The 20,447-nt window shown below is 36.4% G+C and overlaps 1 protein-coding gene across 1 annotated transcript; it reads right to left on the bottom strand.

Annotated features, from left to right (window-relative positions):
- Positions 1-1,542: 1,542 nt before the first annotated feature.
- LOC121244230 (alpha-galactosidase-like) lies at positions 1,543-18,885 on the bottom strand. Its single transcript, XM_041142252.1, has 21 exons — positions 18,598-18,885; positions 17,572-17,640; positions 17,113-17,189; positions 15,966-16,117; positions 15,613-15,707; positions 15,477-15,518; positions 13,751-13,908; positions 11,725-11,783; positions 11,562-11,618; positions 11,434-11,468; positions 11,211-11,314; positions 10,504-10,579; positions 10,346-10,404; positions 9,918-9,983; positions 9,238-9,321; positions 4,386-4,450; positions 4,206-4,288; positions 3,063-3,153; positions 2,934-2,983; positions 2,220-2,360; positions 1,543-1,663 (listed from the first exon to the last, which is right to left on the bottom strand). Exons 1-21 carry the CDS (start codon positions 18,883-18,885, stop codon positions 1,577-1,579), a joined length of 1,938 nt encoding a protein of 645 aa, XP_040998186.1. The 3' UTR covers positions 1,543-1,576.
- Between the last annotated feature and the right edge of the window lie 1,562 nt (positions 18,886-20,447).

Here is a 20,447-nt window from a genome sequence, read left to right as displayed (position 1 = left end):
TTTTGAAATTTAAAAAGTTGAATTGTTTATTATATTTTGTGTTGAGATTTAAAAAAGTTATAATGATGAGTTGAGATGAATTGAGATACACAATTAAGAAAGCTCTCTTCGGCATGCACGTTGTGATCACCACGCTTTGCCTGGTAGGGCTCTTTGTCAACTCCAAAATGAGCCATTTTTCCTTCTGAATCGTCACATTTAGTCAATTCTTTCATTTTTTGTTAATTTTCTTTTATGGTAGTATTTATTTTTACTAACAATTTTATTCCGATTCTTAGGATAGATTTTAACCATAGTTATATTATCCCATATTTCACTGTTTGGTCTTAATTATAAATTTGCCATTTTTAGTTAGCTATTTAAGCCTAGTTTGTGGGCTTCAAAAGTTGATTATTATTAGATTTTTATAAAGAAACCCTAATCTCATAATTTATTTCAGACTTTCCTTCTATTTCATGTATTTTCTCCATCTCGTCGTCGAGCTTTCGTTGTTTAATTAGCCATCAGAATAATCATATTTATTTTGTCTCAGCGTCAAGTACTATAATGTAAACATTTTAAGAGATCTGCTCTTGTAACATTGCAGTATATTATGTATATGCATATGAAATCATCCTAAAAAACTAGATGAAATCAAATGCTATACTATGGGTAGGACCCTTCATTCTCAACGTACGGTTCATATTCATGCTAAAAGATAATTAAAATCATCTTGCAACGTAGTCTCTATCATTATTGCAACGGAAGGCCTTTCCTTGGAAATCTACTTTTGCAACGAGCGAGCCAGAGCTATTAATGAATATTATTTGTAATAAACCAAATTGCAACGAATATATTAGATATTTGCGACATGTAATCTTGGTTGGAATTAAAAATATTTGTAACGATCAGATTGTCGTTGTAGAAAGATATATTTACAATGATAAAATTATAAAAATATATTATTGTTGAAATTATATTTACAACACAAGTTATTCTCAACAAAGAATTGTTTGTAATATCGATCTATTGATTAATATACCGTTATTATTTGAATTATTGGAACTAAATATTTTTATTTATTGCGTGACTTGTACATGGAATAAATGAATATGTTGAGAATAACTTATTGTTGTAAATATATTTGTGATATCCGAAAGATTGGTATTAGATCCCGTTTGGATAGTGAAAGTATTTCATCTCATCTCATATCATCTCATCATTACAAATTTTTTAAATTTTCACATAAAATATAATAAATAATTTAACTTTTTTTAAAATCTTAAAACAATAATAATATTAAAAAATATTATTCTAATAATATTTTATTCAACTTTCATATCTAAAATCATCTCGTCTCATCTCATTATCCAAATAAGACAAATCTTTTATTGAGAATAACATGCACTACACAAGGAGGTTCCACAAGAGATAGTGTAAATTCTTTTGTTTGGAAAAGCAACAAGACAGTCCCATAAATAAACCGGTCTATATATGTTGTTCATGGTTCCATCTTATTATTAAAAAAAGAAATTATAAGTCTTGTTTGGATATTTATAGAATTTGAAGACTTATGTTCTCTTAGACAATCATAGCATTATTGGGGGGTTAGAACGTACATTCGACAAGCATGAGACTTAAGATTAGTAGATAGTTGCCCCTTCACTGAAGCTTGTGTTGAATGCTGCACAATTCAAATTTCAAATCATCTCTTGATTACCCTATAGAAGATTGCAATTCGACACTATATCTGAAAAGTAAAATGATAAACACACAACCTTTTTCTTAATTTTTATTATCGTTGTATTTGAAATAAAGGATGTTTTTATAAAATAATTTATGAAAGTATGTCATCTTACAAACATACACTCATTTAAAACATAGGATTAATTGCAAAAGCAATACCTGATTTTCACCTTTTTGCAACTCAAGGCCTAAGTTCTCAAGTTTTGAAATTTATACAAAAACTTTTAAGAAATTGACAATTAGATACTTCCGTTAATTTATTGTTAGAAAATTAACGGCAGGATTTACACGTGGCATCGATATGTCATGTGTTAGCCTTTAATTGGCTAAGAGGGATATAGATGCCACGTGTTAGCCAATTCAATACTGACATGTGGAAACTCATATACTGATTTTGCAATTTAACCTAAAAAATAATTGCAAAAAGTTTATGGAAAGGGTGTGTCTATCATTGATCTTCTGAAAAAATGTGGGTGAATTATATGTTCTCTTACCTCCCATAAATCATGTGCACTAACCACAGTTGCTGATTCAAGGCCAATGTCAGACCAATAAGCAGTAACTGTAGCTTCTGTTGGGCCTCTATTCCACAACACCACGGCTATCTTGCCATCACTGAGAGGACCAGCCCAAACCTACATTTTATATTTAGAAATAAATATGTAAGAACTATCTTCAAAACATGTTTTTGGAACTCCAAGTAGAAGGGAGTATTGATTGGTCAAATAATAACATATTTAATAGTTGTTAAACAAAATTGAACTACTTTATTTGGAGCTTCTTTTGGAAGGATGTTTATGATTTGAATAATGTTAGATACAGTATTAAGATATATAATTTTAGTACGCTCATTTTGAAAAAGAGTGGAATCCATCAATAAAGGGAACTCGTATACTCTAAAAATGTAAATATTATTTCTCCGATGATTTTTGTATGATCTTGGTTTTATTCATTTTTTGTGATATTATTATAAAAAATTCTATATGCAGTCATTTATTTTAAATATAAAATAATTGTTTTAGTCAATCATATCAATATAGTACGTAAAAAATATGTAAAAGTAACTGTATGTATGTTATTTAAAAAAATATATTTAAAAAAAAATAACTATATATAATATTACTCTTTTATTATTCCTGAGCTATGGTGGGAACTATTGGCAAAACATGGATTTATGAGATAAAGAAAAGAAGATAACAAAAGCTTACCTCAAGATCCCCATCCTTCTTAACTTTTTTCCCTTGAACTCCCAATTTGTCTATCCAAAAAGTAATAAAAATAAGCAATTTTTAATATACTGTTTATTATTTTCAAAAGACGTGTTATCTATTACTTACCTTGATTAACTGCAATAACTTCCTTGTTGCTGAGTAATTCAAATGTCACGTTGTTCATTGCTCGTATGTCACACCCAATCAACAAAGGAGCCTGTGCATATGCAAATATTAATTAATTAATACTACTTTTCAAAGATATGAATACATTTAATACCCTCAAATTATTAAAAACAACTTGGATCAAACTATTAAAAACTTTGTGTAAGTAATGAGCACCTATACTAGGCACTCCTTCACCTTATTTTGGGGGTTATGAAGTGGCTCTTAAGCCATTTCATGAGACTTAATGTTTGGGCCTTAATGGCCAACCATGAGGTTACACTAGAGTGGCTATTTACATAGTCTCTCTCCCATTTGTATAAGACACTTGCATCAAGAACGATCTCTTTCTCAAAATGGTTCTCTCTAGTCACGACATCTAGGTTGTGAAATGTGTGAGTGTTGCTCTGGTATTACCACGTAGCACACTCCACCATCGATGTGAAGATCGTGGACGAACAATGACGCTAAAGAATCTGTGGAACAACCGCACTAGATCCGAAATATTTTCGACGAAGTAATATCGCTTCCGTTGTGCATTCTGATTTAGTTTTTCTAACACTTTGCAATGTGCACTTTTTGTTGAATTTGATTGTCAAGTTTGTATCATATTTTACTTATTTTTTATCCATCTTAAGGGTTAGAGTAAGATAAATATGTCATTTGGAAATTTTTGATACTTAAACTCACAAACTGACGTGGTTTCATATAATCCATTATATCTATTTTACAGTAAAAATAATTTTATAATCTAATGTACCATATCAAAACATATCAATTTATAAATTTATTTTAATGAAACTCTTTTATGACTAAAGTACTTCTGAATTCGAATATTTGTGAGTACAAAGCACAGCTTTTCATTTTAAAAATGGATCATTATATCAATTTTACAGTAAAAATAATTTTATAATCTAATGTACTATATCAAAAATATCAGTTTATAAATTTATTTTAATAAAACTCTTTTATAACTAAAGTATTTCTGAATTGAAATATTTGCGAGTACAAAGCACATCTTTTCCTTTAAAAAATAGTTAAAAATATTATATATGAGGGATGTCAACAATTTATTGTATATACTATTTTTCATGGAAAGGGTACCTTGGCTAGTGCCCAAATGCTGAAATGTGCACGATACTCCTCTGTTTTCATGGCTCCATTTCCAACTTCAAGCATGTCCGGATCTGACACCAATTAATTAGATCAATATAGAGCATTAGGAATGATCACCAACCCATTTTGGCACGCACATGTAAGGAGGACAAAAATAAAGTTTATTACCGTTCCATCCTCCCGGTCCAGCATAAGATGCCCATTTGTCATTTTCGTCCGCTCGTGTTGTCATGCTAATTAGAAATATTAATAATGTTACTTGGGTTTAAGAGTCATGGGAATATATATATATATATATTTATATATTTATAGTATTATTAATCATCTTATCATGTAGTATTAGATGATTTGAAACTATTTATTATGTTTTATTTGAACCTATCATTTAATATCATATCATGAGATGATAAGAGAATGATAAAAAAATAATGATAAATAGATTTTTTCATATCTATAGATGGTATAAATTCGTATCAGAAACCCCCGCTCCCCAAACCCCAAAATAGAGAAAAATATAAAAAAGTCTCCATACCTTTCATGCTAGAATAAATATTAAGTACTTTCAGAAATGTGATAATCCTATTCTATCATAAAATTTTATATCAATTAAAATTTATGCATATATAAATAAGTAAAATTGTATTTGCAACCGGCTTGAGAAACCCCGCAAAACCAGATGATAAAATATTTTTTTTTGCCTCTTCATTTCGTTCTCTCAATTTCTCTTTGTCAATTTTTTCCTATCCTCTTCTTCCTCTCTCTTCCTTCCACTCGATTCACAGTTTCACTCTCTCTTCAGTGCAGCACGAGTTTAATATCCCGTAAGTTCAATACCTCGGACAAATTCGCACCAGTTGATTTCTCATTCAGAAACCGATTGAGTTCTTCCATTACAATGATGGAAGTTCCAGAAGGTTTATCTTTGAATCCAAATCTACAAGTTCATCTACGGGATCCTACATATAATATAAAAAAATACATTTAATAACTAATTAGCTGTGCAAAGAATGCACCGACCTTTCTTCTCGTTTGATCACAGCTCTAAGGTGCCTCTCCTCCTCCATCTCTCCATATCACTCAGAGTAGCTTCTTGCTAGCTGAAGTAGGTACTACACAAATATCTGTCTCTCTCTCCCCCACATGAAATATCTTCTTGTTCTTATCTTGGTGGGTAGTGTAGCTGTAGATTATATCAAAGATTTTTTCCCAAAATTTGAACTCATTGCCAAAAACGACTGTAAGTATTTTCCATTCTTTTTTTATAAAAAAAAAATGATAACTAGTAATGGCGTTTTTCTTCTAAGATGAAATGCTCCGAGTTTCACTCTAACAACGAAAAATTAAAGATGGAAAGAATGAAATGCTTCTTCCCGAATTTCACTCTAACAACGTTTCAAAAATTTGTTCTCTAGAAGTTTACTAGAATCGTACGGTGGCTCTTCTCAATGCCGGGCGAGTCGTGCTAGCAGACATTGGGCCGCTACTTCCTGGGTTGATAATGAAGTTGCTTTCTCTACTTGAGATAGTGGATATTGCATATTGCAGATGAATGGACAATGCCAACTGATTGCTTTTTTTTTTTTTTTTTAAATATAAAATTTGATGGGAAGGAGATTGCAGATATACGAATAAAAAATGAGATTGTGCCAGCCGGTTGCACATTAATGCCGCATGGGCAATTGTACCTAGCAGGTCAGTATAAATAATCTTGTTCGCATGATATGTTGTGATTTGATAGGAACACACGTCATCTGTATTCCAAGATTCCTTCGCACTGAATAAAATGACTCCTTATTCTTTCTGTTCTAAGCCATTCATTGTCCCTTTTCCTTCTCCCACTCCCTTTTCTAAGCCTTTCATTGCCCTATGTTTCTTCTCTCTCCATTTTCTTTGCAAATTGCTCCCTCTCATTTCCTCCATTTTATCTCCTTTGCTGTAAAAGGAAAATCTAGATCTACGTCGATCTATCCACTCTCAACTCACATGTGCCTTACTGATGGATTTGTTGTCCGGCAAACCACCTGAAACAACCATCAACAACCTCCTTTCACTAGCACGTGTCCTCAAGCACCTTTAGCAGCGTGAGATTTAGCAGTGTGAGATCATGTCGCCGCTTTGTTAACTTTTTTTGGGCTCTTTTGATTGAATTTGAAGAACTAGTCTCCCTTGAGAATGGTTTTCTCACCTTTACCTTAATCTTTTTCAATGTTTTATTTTATTTTTCTAATGTCTTTTTTGTTCTTTGTTGTAGGAGGTTAGATTTGTCGGCTTTTGTCCCCACCCACCTCACGTGCACTACTCCATCAGATTCACAACCCTTAGATCCATCATACCGCATATTTGAGGTAACCATTGTGCCACCCCGTCTCTCGCTAAAAGACCTGGTGAGGATCCGTGGTGCCAAGCAACCCCTAGGTTTAAGTTGGGATAACCATGCAATGTTCGCTAGGGTGTGCATGTGTAAGGAAAAGTTTAATGGTTCGCAGTGGAAAGATAAAGGTTTAGTTTGAAGACTAAATGATATAGTACCAAAAATCTAAAAGAAATCTGATTTCATTCTCATGATATCTGCAATGTCACATCATTCTTTAAATAGTTACACACATAATTAGCTATTTAACCATATCTCCAAAACAAGGTTGACCTAGCACATATGGTCGCCTACCTAATAGTTACAAATACAGCTTCCACAACTAACCAATGAAGGTCTATGGTTTCAGCTGGTTCAAGAACACTAATGGAAACAATGATCTCGTGAACATGCAATCAACACTTTTGTGTAGTGAAAACAAGAGTGAATGCATGCATTAGTGCATAGTGAGGGATCACCCTTTCAAGCAATAGCACATGTATTGGAAAACAAGACAACGAATCACACTCTATAAAATACATTTATATAAGCATGAAGAGAAATCACACTCTGAGGAATTACCCTCTGTCATAGAACTCAATACATTTTTTGTAGTTATGTATGTCATCAAGGAAAGGAATTACCGTCTTCTAAAGCATGTAAAATTGGTAACACCAGTTTTACATTCGTTGCCTGATGAGCCATCGAGGATTAGCCCCTCCACCGTTCAAAATCGAGGAGTCTTTCCCACCTGACTACCATGGTGCAAGTCAACACGCCATTACTCCAACACATGTTGCCTCTCACATATAATATACATGTTGCACCGAGGAAACGTCTACCCAACCAACCAACTAGAAGACACCGACACCTGATACGCCTTGGGAATTCTACTTCTATCAGGTTAGGCCAACACGATACCGCCCCAACCCAATCATTCACAAGGATTCTCTCTACATCTATGAAGCTCGCGGGGACCTTTCGTAGGAATGGTTCAGGGAATTCTTCATCCCGTTCCATGATGATTGACACATGGTGCGATTATTCACATAGACATATAGATACTCAGACAGACATTCCATAAAAAATAAGTGCATTCAAATCTTAGGAAACACGAAGTGAAAATATTCGTAAACATAATGGTAAAACATTTATTATTTCATGCTTAGAAATAGGGAGATAACAGAGTATGCATGAACCAGAATTTCATAACATCCTCACACAACATTTATCCCCGATTCCTCTGTATTATCTTAAAGGGTAACCTACAATACTAACTCACAAAGGCGCTGCGTTGCTCCTTTATTTGTCTCCCTGGAAGTCCCTGGTTCCTTCCAAAGATTTTGACTCCAAGGGCTCTCAAGTGTTCACAATCTCAAAAGTGAGATTTTGGCTTTTGATTTAAGCCCTTTATAGCACATGTTCATTAGGTTTCCTTTTGATGCCCTTCTAACTCAAGATGTGACTGAATAGGGTCCCTTTAGTCTCAATCGTTCCACTGCTAGATGGCAGAGACAGATTTGTAGGGCATGGTTCGTACGTCCTTAGGGCCTGCCATATTTCCAATCCTCAGTTTCTCTCCATTTGAGAGTTTCTCACGTGGATTTAGATCATATCTTTGAGTTCAGATGATATGATCTGCCAAGTCGCAATCCTTTCAGTATACCCACTCCTAATGTCACTCTTCAGATGAAGTATGGGCTACTACATATGACATTGCCACCTCATGAATGTTTTTCGTGTAGTCCCAGAAAACTCATGTGTTAGCAAGGGTTTTTTCCTTGACCATTGCTCGCCTTCAGCTCATTCTTCGCCTTTAAATGTTAGGCGATTTTTTTTAACTAGGAGCCTCTTCAGCTCCTTGTTCTCACCCTAGTGCTTGCCCGCCCATCCATTGAACTGGCTGCACTCTACAAACCACCATTGCCTCGTTTTCCATTCGCATCGAGGAATGATCATTTTTGCCTTCCACTCAGCAAGGATAAGCTCTCTTCTTCACCTTCGTTTTGCTCTTGGATGATGGTCTACTCTTTTACCAATGCGGTCCTCACAACCATCCTTGCAATGCACCTTTAGCTCTAGATCGAATTTATTCCACTTTTTTGAGTGAGATTGGATGCTATTTTTGCTGGGCAAGAGAAGAGATCCTCATCAACCTCCTTAATACGAATAGTTCAGTGTACATTGCACTGATATTGGGCTTTCCTTCCGTTGTATTCGACAGCCATCAAGGCGGCCTTTCCTTTAACGTACATTACAAGTCTTCATAAAACTAACAAAGCACATCATGATATGTCAAGATCTAACCATCCTAAAACGACTGTAATTTCTTGAGTTTGTGATAATGGGAGATTTTATCCACAGAGTTCTGTTGATAAAAATGTTTGTAATATGTTTAATCAAGTTCTTTTTTAATGAATCCCCATAGAACAACTAAACACACAATAAAACTCTTAAAATGATTAATCTATTTTCCAGTTCAAGTCATGTTTCTGCTACCAGTGCTTATATAACATAGAGTTATAAGGGGAGATTTATAGTTTTATAATGTATATGCCCTATTATATGTTGTATATTTCACATGAAATTCAAAATTACCTCCAAATGACAACAAAAAGTAAAGGTCGTGGTTGGCAGAAATTGTATGAAAACAAAACATGATCATCTTACCTTTTCCAATTATCTTTGATGTCACTTGTTGTTCTCCAACTATTTCCAATACCTGCAGTCCAAGTGGCTGGGTCTTCTTGTCCCCTACATTGATGCCAAGCATTTGTTTTTATTCAGTTCAATTTTAAGCAGGAAAAGCAAACAAATTAAGTAGCCAGGGAAGAAAAACATAGAAATTGAGTAGCCTACCAAGTATATATAGTGTGAAATTATCGCTTGTTTTAAAAGATTAAGCTGATTGAAAGATATAGAAATAATTATATATATTTGGAAAAACACTACTCTGCTGCCCCAAACGTATCGCTTGGTTTGACCACTCGGTAATTTTTTTTTAAATTTTTTTTATACTTAATGATGAAGGAATTGATTTTAAATGTATTGATGTATTTTTTTATTTTTTAAAAATATTTAAATACATTACAAAAATATGGATAGAAATATGAAAAAAAAAAAGTTACGTTTGCAACTAACGATAACACCGAACACTCCTACTCAGGCAGCAGAGTAGCACCGCTCATATATTTAATCCTTTACAGAAGGCACACCTGCTTGGACTTGGGAACAAGTCTAACGCAAATTTTGTAATAATTTTTTTCTAAGTTGTGAATAGTGCTTGATGGGCACTTCAGATTGTCTTGATGCTAAACAAATAAAAATAAAAACATCACTTATCTACTCACCATTCGCAAATGGAAAAGAAGATAGCTCTTCCTGAATTCAATAAAGCTTGGCTCATTTTTGGGTACCTATCACACGTACAGGTTGAGGATACCTTATTAGAGTTATATAGTTTGTGCATACAAAGCAATAATCTAAGAAAAATAATACTAGATACCGTTATAAAATGTGCAAATCCCACGTATTAATTTCTTTTAAAAAAAATATATATGATCCACTTTTACAAAATAGATTTTTATTTTTATTTTTTCACGTGAGTCACAAATTTTCTCACCCTTTTCAAAGTGTGCGAGATTTAAGCACCCTAATAATGTATAAATAATTTCTCTTCTATAAAAAATAAATAGTACTGCATGCCATAGCTAATGAGAAGGTGGGAAATTCTATATATAGACATTAAAATGTGCATGTATAAAACGAAAACCAATACCTTTTCTTTGGACTTATGCCATGATTGTTACAATTATCATACTTCAAATAGTCAATACCCTGTAGAATTAATTACCAATCAGCATACCAAAATGGCACAAGTACATGATATGCTAATTATAACTATATAAATGCGTCCTCAAAAGGAATAAATCTTACCCAAGAAGCAAAAGTCTTTGCATCTTGTTCTTCATGACCAAGGGATCCAGGCATGGTTCCTTTACAAGTTCGAGTTCTTCAAAGAACATCAAGAAATTAGCAAAGAGTGAAAACTGAACGAATGCATAGTAGAAATTCACCTATATAATTAGATTCCGATAGATTATGACCAAACATTTGGTATATATTTAGTTAAAATTTGCCATATATATAAATCGTCAATTGAGATCTTCTCCAATTTCTTGACCGAGTTGGATGGTCAAATGCAATTAAAAATTACTAAAAAAAACGAGTATTTGTGGCAGATTATTTGAGACGAGAATAGCTATTTGATACAAAAATAGACCCATTTTAATAGAAAATAATCATTTTCGTAAGAAATAGCTGGTCACAAATAAGCAGTTTTCTTGTAGTGAATAGACACAATATTAAATGCTTATTTGGGCTTCACGTTGCTCGAAAATACTATACAGACATTATTAAATACCATAGGAGAGGATCTCGATTCCTAATCAAAATTGAGTAATTCTACATACAACTGTGAAGTATGTAAATGCCGAGTAATCGCTTTGAAAAGGAGTAGATCTACTATTAAAAAATTAATTTTTTTCATGTGCGTCTCATGTTTTATTCTCTTTTTTCAAAGCGATTATGCGGTGGTTACACAATTCACGGTTACAAATATATTTTCTCATCAAAATTAATACCCGGCATCAGAGTATATCCCAAGCTTCAACCCTTTGTCGTGGACATAATCGGCTAACGCCTTAATTCCGGATGGAAATGTTGAGGCATTCGGAAGCAAATTTCCCTATCAAACTTGAACTTTATTAAGATTATACCTTGAAAATATAATCTTTCTACATACCCAATTAAGAGTACTAAAAGAAAATATTCAGTTAGAAAACAGTAACAAAGCATAATAGATACCTGAGAGTCTCTATGAAGTTGAGCCCAACAATCATCTAAAAGATATTAAAACTGATAGAGGATTAGCTTGGTAGTAAATCTTTGCTATTGAATGATCTAGGTACAGAACTCCGGCCCCAACGCCTAACCTAGATTTATGTACTCGTATCCTATTGCGGCGAGTCCAGTAGACACCATTGCATCCGCTGTAGCAAGAGATTTTTGTAGTACAAAGCTCATTAGTTAAGGAGAATTGTCTTCAAAGTTTAGTTTTCACAATTGAATGTTATAGGTGATATATAATTAAATTACCTGTTTCCATAATCAACTCCTCCTCAATGTGACAGTTGAAGTGGTTCCAACTGTTCCATCTAATCAACATATTAGACTTCATTATGTGTAGAGTAGTTTACTCGTGAAAATTAAAGAAAATGATAACCAAAAGTGAAAAATTATTAAAGGATATAATAATTGGAATGAGTTATTTGCGACGAAAATGATTATTTGCAATGAGAATTAACTCATTTTGATACGAAATAGTTATTTTTTGTAGCAAATAATTCAACAAATAGCCTCGTTTGTTTTCACAAATCATCTCATCTCATATCATCTAATCATTACAATTTTCTTAAACTCTCATACAAAATATAATAAATAATTCAACTTTTTCAAATCGTAAAATAAAAATTATATTCTAACAATATTTTATATATTCAATTTTCAACTTTTATCTCATCTTATCTATGTAAATAAACGAGGCTAAGTGTTTTTCTTGTAATCAATTAATTATAAAGGGATTCAATGGTTATGATATAGTTTGTATATGAAGGAATGCCAATTTAATAGCTCATAAGCTAGCTAGCTATATAGACATATTTGTGGGACGTTGGATTACCAAATTTGTGGAAAGGATATGACATGAATTCATATATAATTAGTCTTTATTTATTTATTTGCTTTCAATCTTGGATTGCTTAATAAAAGAAGTCCAAGAGAAAACACGTGGTTTGATTTATTATCTAATTCTCATGCTAAATATACTAAATTAAAGAAAAACCATTTTATTTAAAAAAAATTAAAAATTAAAAAAAGATGGCCAGATTCAGCCACCGATGCCACAAGGTGGTTGGCACTACTTGATGGCCTGGTGCATGCGGACGGGAGTTTGGCCTTTTTTTCTCTCTTTTCCATTTTAATATTTTTAAAATAAAATTATTTTTTAATTTTAAGATGCTTTTAAGTTTTTGAAAAAGGACTTCTAGTACTGTTAAGCTTTTTCTATAAAGTAAGATGAATGGATCAATTAGTAATAGTAGGCGAAAATCTGAAGTTTGTAATAGGAATGGGGTTATTGATCTTCAGAAAATGACAAGGAGTGAATGACTAAATTTCCCTCGATTAGCTGGAGCTAGAAAATATTTCAAAATCCGACTCCAAAAAAATGGAATCGGAATTGGAATTTTATTTTTAATTTTTCATTCGGAGTCCAAGTCGGAACTTTCGCTTGAGCGACTCTAACTTTATACTCCGACTCTAATTTCATTCCGAATCCAAACTCTAACCTGAAAGCTGTTAGAAGTACTGATTATTATATGATAAATAGGTTTCTTTGCATTTCTTTCTGAGTGGGAAGAATGAAGTTGGAAATCCCTGTCGGCTGGTGTCTATTCTTCAAGGGTGAATGGAGAGTATGTAATTAAACTATGAAAGTAACGTTGGTATTAAATTAAATAAATAATTAAATACTACTCAGCAGTTTGGTGAAGTGTATAAAGCACAGTGATCTGTGGGCAATAAAAGAATATATATATATATATATATATATATATATATATATATAATATACACACACATGTATGAAATCTCTACTTGTCTCAAAAATTTAAACTAATAGAAATATGTAAATTTTATATTTATTTTATATCTTAACACTTTCCCTCACGTGTAGGCCAGGCTCCCCTCAATGAGAAGTTCAATACGTAGAATATTTAATTAATTTAGATAGAGTGTAGAGTCAGATTCGAACTCAAGACATCCGCTCTGATATTATGTGAAATCACCACTTATCCCAAAAGATTAAATTGATAGAAAGAGATAGATTTTATTATTTGTTTTATATCTTAACATTAACGAAGTCTCATGTTTGTTATAACCTGAGCATCTGAAAGAACAAGTTTACAGTCAATCTCAAGATTTCATCACTAAGCAACGGATCAAAACTAGCAGAAAAGAGTGAAACTTGGATTGAACATTGTTTTTAGATCTATGTATTTACATACAGAGGATTCCGAGTTATTTCTCAAGACATTTTAAAAGGAAAAAGATGAAAGGGACTTACCCCATAGGAGGGGTTTTACCGAGTCCATTTGCCAGAAGATTTGCCGACAGATGCGTCTGGAGCCGAGTAGCAGCAACACCACCACCACGGGCATTAGAGAGCACAAAGATGCATAAAAAAGCAAGCACCACCGCCATAGCTGAACAGCAACCTTCAAGCTGAGAAAGGAAGAAGGTTGGCAGTGGTCGAATATTAATATCGTTTGCGGATAAAAGCAGAAGCACTGAAAGAATGTTTAAAATAAATAAGAGAATATGGTTAATGGTCTTAGTGCTCTGTTGGACTACGTACGGCTACCCCATATCCCAAAATTCCTGTGGTTTTGACTCATGAATGCATGCCCATATCGCAAAGTCCAAGCAGAACTCCCAAGTTCGAACTCCCGACATGACATTGACAAATGACAATACCACATTAGTGTGTAACTTGCTTAGCCAAGTAGACAGAACATTTTCCAATTATTTAAGGTCTGATCTTAGTTGGGAGTATTATAAGTTGACATAACTTCCGTAAAAGATTATGTTTTGAAAATTCAGTTTTTATCCAAATCATTCACCAAGAATAATTTACAGTTGGAGATGAAACTAAATAAAGGTATATTAAATTGAATGCATAATAAATTGAGGCTCAAGAAATTGAAAGGTCGGAAAAGTGGGAGGTGGAAAAGTTGAGAGCTCGGAAATAGAGAGGTCGACGGAAAAGTGAGAGGTTGTAGACATGAGAAGTCAAAAAATTTGGGAGCTCGATAATTTAAAGCTTAGAAAACTATTTTGATGATTATGAATGGTCAAGTTTTGGGACCCTAGTTTTTGTGTTTAAACTATGACATGTTTTGGGATTAATAGATTTTGTTTTGGTACCAAGTTCATTGCTCAAGCCCTTATTTATTTATGTCCACTGCGAATTATTTATACTACTAGAAACATTCTAGGCACATTGCATTTTAATTGTCATGAACGTCGCATATATAACTCAGTGTTGCATGTCTTGACACTTTTGTCTCCCCAAATCCCAAGCGAGGTCTGTGGGTGTCACAATATAGGAGGCATAGCACCAGTATAAGGTCATTGTCGTAGGTCTCACAAAGGAGAGTGTCATCAGGCTTCACTCTCATGCTTTATATGTGGGTGGATAGAGCATTATGCCAAGAATTGCCCTTAAGCAATTCCGGTTCAGAGGACCGACCTTATTGGAGGATGGAAAGACCAAAAGTAGGCGGTAGAAGCAAGATTGTATGCTCTAACACCTATAAAAGTTGATGAGGACGCACTAGAAACTCAAGAAGCATACATCATCACAGGATTGGAACCCTGACCTTGGGAGTATAGTTGTAAGAATCGAGTTTGTTCAGTCATTTTAAGGCGAGTTAGGATGTTTAATTACCATGTGATTACTTTGTTTGACTCGGGTGTGTCCCCATCATTCTTGTCTGCTTGAATAAGCGGTCTTTGGGCAAAGTCAATGCAAGATAAGGTCTCCGTAGTGCTACCAAAGAGAGAAGTAGTGTCGCGTGCCAAGATAATTGTGAGAAATAGGCAGAGTCATCTTGGAGGCATACTTGATAGTATTTAACTTATTGGATTTGATATTATCCCCAGTATGGATTACTATTTCAGCATTTTGCAAGTATTAACTGCCAACAAAGAACGTTAATATTCCAAGTGTCTGGGATGCAAGAAAGAGTGTTCCAAGGTAGTAGGTTAAGGTCAGTGCTTGGAATAATTACCTCATTATAAGCCAAGAAGGATTTGGCAAGTGGAGCCAAAACCTACATAGTACATCTAGTGCTTAAGGCGAAGGAGACCAAAGAAATAAAAGGAGTACCCGTAGTGGATGAGTTCCCATAAGTATCCTGGAATTACCAAGATCACCACCTCATTGAGAAGTTCAATTTTCCATCGAACTGGAATCTGGGACTCGAGTACATAAGGCACCTTATAGGATGACCATTTCAAAGCTAAAAGAATTCAAAGGCCAACTATAAGAGCTTATGGCAAAAGGGTTCATTAGGCCGAATATATTGACTTGGGGACCACTAGTACTATTTTTTAAGAAGGATGGGACCCTTATGATGCGTATTGACTACTGGGAATTGAACAAGGTGACCATAAAGAATATATACCATTTTTCCAAGATAGACAATTTGCTTGATCAACTGTAAGGAGCTGCAATATTTTTCAACATCACCAACTGAGAATCAAGGAAGACGACATACCAAAAACTTTGTTTCGAATGAGGTATGACCATTTTGAGTTTACGGTGATGCCATTTGGGTTAGCTAATACCCCAGAAGCATTCATGGATATCATGAATAGGGTGTTCAGACCATTCTTAGATATATTTGTGGTGGTGTTCATAGATGATTTCCTAGTGTATTCCAAAAATATTGAGGATCATAGAAGTCACCTTTGTGTCCTTGATTCCCAAACCCTCTCAAGGTGGGGCTAGGATTAATTACATGTAAGCACCATTAGACATATTAAGGTCCTATAAATGATGGTAAAATAGATTCATCCATGTAGGATTAAGGTCCTATTAATTTAAAATAATTAAAAAATAAAGTTAAACGATGCTGGATCTGCTGGCACCTTCAGCATTGTGTGTGCCTAGGTGGCACTGGATTGGCTAAATTCGACAAGATTCGATGCATCCCCAGCTTCAGATTTGGATGATCAAGCACCATCAATTTACCAGATTGGGTGCCTAGGTTGTGCTTAGGCCACTATTATGTGGTTGGTGTTAGTTGCCACCCCGAGCAATGACTGAATTAATTGTTTTATGGTTATTCCAATTGATTTTTGGGGTGGTAGCCACCACTAGCAGAAACCCGTGGTTACTGTCACCCCGAGAGACGGTTGAAGTGATGATAAGAGACAATCTAAAAATTAATTAGTATTAGTCATAATTTTTTGATTCAAAAATCTTATTTTAGAGTTTACGTTTAATTGGTATATTTTTAAAATTGAAGAATCATTTTTTTTAATCAAATCATATCTTTGTATTTATCCAAAGTTAACCAATACACAACTTACCTTGTATAACAAAACTAAAATAACCGCCAGGGCCATCTTCTATCCACACTTGTTCTTCACTTTCATCAAAAGCAAATTTTGCTAAAAAATGAGCTATCCTATTCCCTTCCCATATGTATGTTGAACTGTCTAGCTAGGCTTTTTAAAAAGAATTCATTTTATATCTTCGACTAACTACCCATGCCACTCCCAATTATCCTCTGGACGATTGAAAACCTTAACAATTCTCAGTGCATCCCATTCAAAGATTTCCCTTTCCACATTTAGCTCTACACACAACTTCAGGGCCCTCCACAAAGCTATAATCTCAGTTACTACAGCTAAACTTACCTGCTTCTTTGGCATACACAGTGAGACTTGCACCTCTCCTTCTTCATTTCTGATGACCAAACCTGCCCCATCCTTCTCTGATTTGAATTAAATGCAACATCCCAATTCACCTTCACAAATCCTTCTCTTTGAGCTTTCCACTGAATCATGTGCCTCTCTATTGTGGTGGATTCTGAGCTCTTTCTTTGGTTGTCCTAAGCTTGTTGAAATTCTATAACCCTAGTTCTAGCCTAATGGAAAAGCACTCCAGGACTAATGAATTTCTCCTCAAAGATATATCCATTTATTCTTAGCCAGATATGTCTCATAACAGAAGCTACACTTCTACACTTTCCTTTGGGAGTTTTTAAACCATTTTCAATCATAGTATATTCAAATCCACCTCAATTAGTTCCACCACTCTTGCCTCAGCATTGAAATTTTTTTTTATAAGGGATTGAATTCGATGAGAGGACTTACTTGAAAGCCATTTGTTGATGTCGTGTTTCGCAGCCCAAGCAATTCTGCAAAGCCCAAGCTCCACGTCGCCTGCAATTGAGAAGAAAGAGAGGCTTTGGTGACTTTCGGGGTCACTCTGATGCCTAAATCAATGGGTAATTCTCTGGAGGAAAGCACAAAAATGTAGAATGATAGTAAGGATTATCAAACAGATCAAGAGAGCCCCCTGTAGAAGGGTTCTCCCCTATTTATACCTAATCTAAGTTCTTCTATTGAGGGAGATCATGGTGCGTCAGGCGTCAGACCTGCCACCACTCATTCCTTTGTTGCTCTAGTACATGTTAGCACGTGGTCTAGCAAGAGATCATGCCGTGTTAGCCATGCTAGGTTTTGTACTGCCACCACCTCCCTGCCATGCTAGTGTGTGCTAGATCGTGGGTGAGCTGTCCATGGTATGTGGGACAGGCTGTTGTGCACCGGATTCTCTGACACAGGCATTGGGTGCGGCGTGCCTTGGGTTTGTAACTCTGCAACCAAGCGCGTGCTGCAGTCTATATGCAAGTGGGCATCCTGCCTAGTGATAAGGCTTAGCAACTTGCCGACCCCCAGGACGTTCTTTCTAATGCTCCCGAGCTTTGTGTGGGTAGGCCACTCTGGGTTGGTTCGTGCTCATTACCTGATCCTCTCGCCTCAAGTCTCCAACTTCCTCTCATGGGCTTGTAATTTCATACATTTGCTTCCTAGGACTCGAGCCCTTCTGGGATGGGCCTTCCTGGGTTTGAGCCCTTCCGGGATAGGCCTTCCCTCACAGTACCCCATGAATTCCTATCACGGTCACGAGGTGGGAATCCAAAGCTTCCCCATTACGGCCCCGCCTGTTCGGTCTCTGTTGCATCTAGTTTCTCGAGGCCCCCTCTTTATTTCTTCCGATTCGACTTCCCAAGCCCACTTGTCTGCCTAATAAATTCATCTCCTCATTTTTTGCAGTTGTCCCGTTTCCCGAGGACCGACGGGACATGTCAACCATTCTTCTGGACACTTTGGTACCTTACTGGTGCATGCCAACCCCTCCTCTATCTCTTCGGCTGCTACGCTTGCTGTCATTTTGACTACTGCTGCGTTTGCTGACGCCACTTTCCTTAGCGTCATTTTGCTTCCCGAGCCTCCCCCTTGCTGCTTTCCTCCCCTATTTAAGGCGTTCCCCCCTTCTTTTCTTCTTCCTCCTCCGTTTCCCCTTTCTCTATAGCTCTTCATTTCCTCAGTCTTCCTTCGTCTTCCACTTTCTCTTGGACTACTCTCCTCTTTCTGTCTCCCAGCCACTCTTTCTTTCCCCATTTCTCCAGTTCAACAGTTCTCCCCTCAATCGCCGTGCTCTCTTTTCTTCCTTTTTTTTTGTTCACCACTTTCCTGCTGCTTTCAACCATTATGATGGCTCCCACTGACGTTGCTGCTTTATTTTTCGGGGGGAAACGCTGGGTTTCCTCTGTGACCAGTGCCGACCTTAGAGCGTTTCACTCCAAGTATGGGATTACCCCCTCCGTGATTTCGGAAGTTCCACGGAGCGAATATGTGGTGAACCCTGACAGCACCGCAACGAGGGTAGCTCTCTTTCAGCTGATGTTCGCCAACGACCTTCACCTCACATTCTGCCACCTGGTCTGGGAAGTTTTGGGTTACCTTGGGCTGGCCCCATCGCAGCTCCATCCTAATACATGTCGCCTCCTAATTTCCAGTTGTATCATCTATCGGATGGTTCTAAGCAAGACCACTGAAGAGTACCCAGATTTAGTGCCACAGGAGTTCTTTTATGCCTATTGGCTCGTCTACCATTCGAGCTATGTTGTTAGCTTCTAGGTCCAGTCCTTTGGCGGAAAGATAGCTTCGCTCGAGCAGCGTCACTTGAGCATTAAAGAATGGTCCCGCAAGTTCTTTTTCTTGTCCGGTCTGGACTAGGAATACCCCGAAAGGAAAGCGGCCCACAAAGAGTTCCCCATTCAGCTTTGTTAGGGGTATCCTTCGTCAGCTGAGAATTTGGAGCTCACCCTCAATCGAAGAGAAGAGACTCGAAACAAGTTGGTCACGGCCTAGGTGCGAGCTCACCCGAGAGAGTCGAACACTAACGTGATCCTTTTTGATGAAAACATTCGCAACCACTTGATTGCACCTGCTTGTACACCATTGGAAGAAATTTCCTAGATAGCGGTCCCTCTCTCGACACCCCTCTAGTAAAAAACGCGCCACACATCCATCTAGGAGTCAGGCCAAATGATCTAGGGTGCACTCTCCCCCGCCAAGTGATGTCAACAGGGGCTCTACCCCTTCTGGAGGTCGAGTTGGCGAGTTTGGAAGCTGTTCCCAGTCATCTCACGGCCGGAAGTCCATTCGCGCAGAGATTCCAGTACCTTCTACATGGGGGACAATGTCATTTCCTAGTGGTTCCGATCCTACTACCAGCCTTTCTGCTTCAACCAGTTCTCAACCAGCTGAATCCTTCCAAGGCCCGTTGCTTCCTTCTGTAGAAGAATTGGAAACTTTTGATCTTAAGGTGGCGTTTTTCGCCTCCCTGGCGCACCCTTACTCTCATGAGCCTAGCTCGTTCGCGACCTTTACCTCCTTTGAGGACACTCTTCAGGAGGAGGTCGCCACCAAGTTCGCCCAGGCAGGATCACCGACTGGGCTACCCTTCATTCGAGACTCAACTCAAAGAGAGACTAAAGGTGAAGGAGGCGTGATGTCCCCTGGGTTTGGATCTCATGAGGAAGAGCAGAGCCCTTCCCAAGCCTCCGCTTCTAGGGACAGCGAGGCGACCCCTGTGCCAAGTCCCTCCCGAGCCTCTACTCAGACCAACACTCCCAGGAATATGGGCGACAAGGGTGACTTGATTCCTGTACCCGGGC

Source organism: Juglans microcarpa x Juglans regia, chromosome 8S (genome assembly GCF_004785595.1).
Source record: "Juglans microcarpa x Juglans regia isolate MS1-56 chromosome 8S, Jm3101_v1.0, whole genome shotgun sequence".
NCBI lineage: Eukaryota > Viridiplantae > Streptophyta > Magnoliopsida > Fagales > Juglandaceae > Juglans > Juglans microcarpa x Juglans regia.
Note: the sequence above shows the minus strand (reverse complement) of the source record. Positions and strands in the feature narration are given on the sequence as shown.

Coding starts and splice junctions, on each gene's coding strand:
- LOC121244230 (XM_041142252.1), bottom strand. CDS start 18,885: ATGGGGAAAGAAAGAGTGGCTGGGAGACAGAAAGAGGAGAGTAGTCCA. Junction 17,641..18,597: donor GGTTGGCATGCACCAGTAAG/GTACCAAAGTGT, acceptor TCTCAATTGCAG/GCGACGTGGAGCTTGGGCTT. Junction 17,190..17,571: donor CATCAACAAATGGCTTTCAA/GTAAGTCCTCTC, acceptor AATTCAAATCAG/AGAAGGATGGGGCAGGTTTG.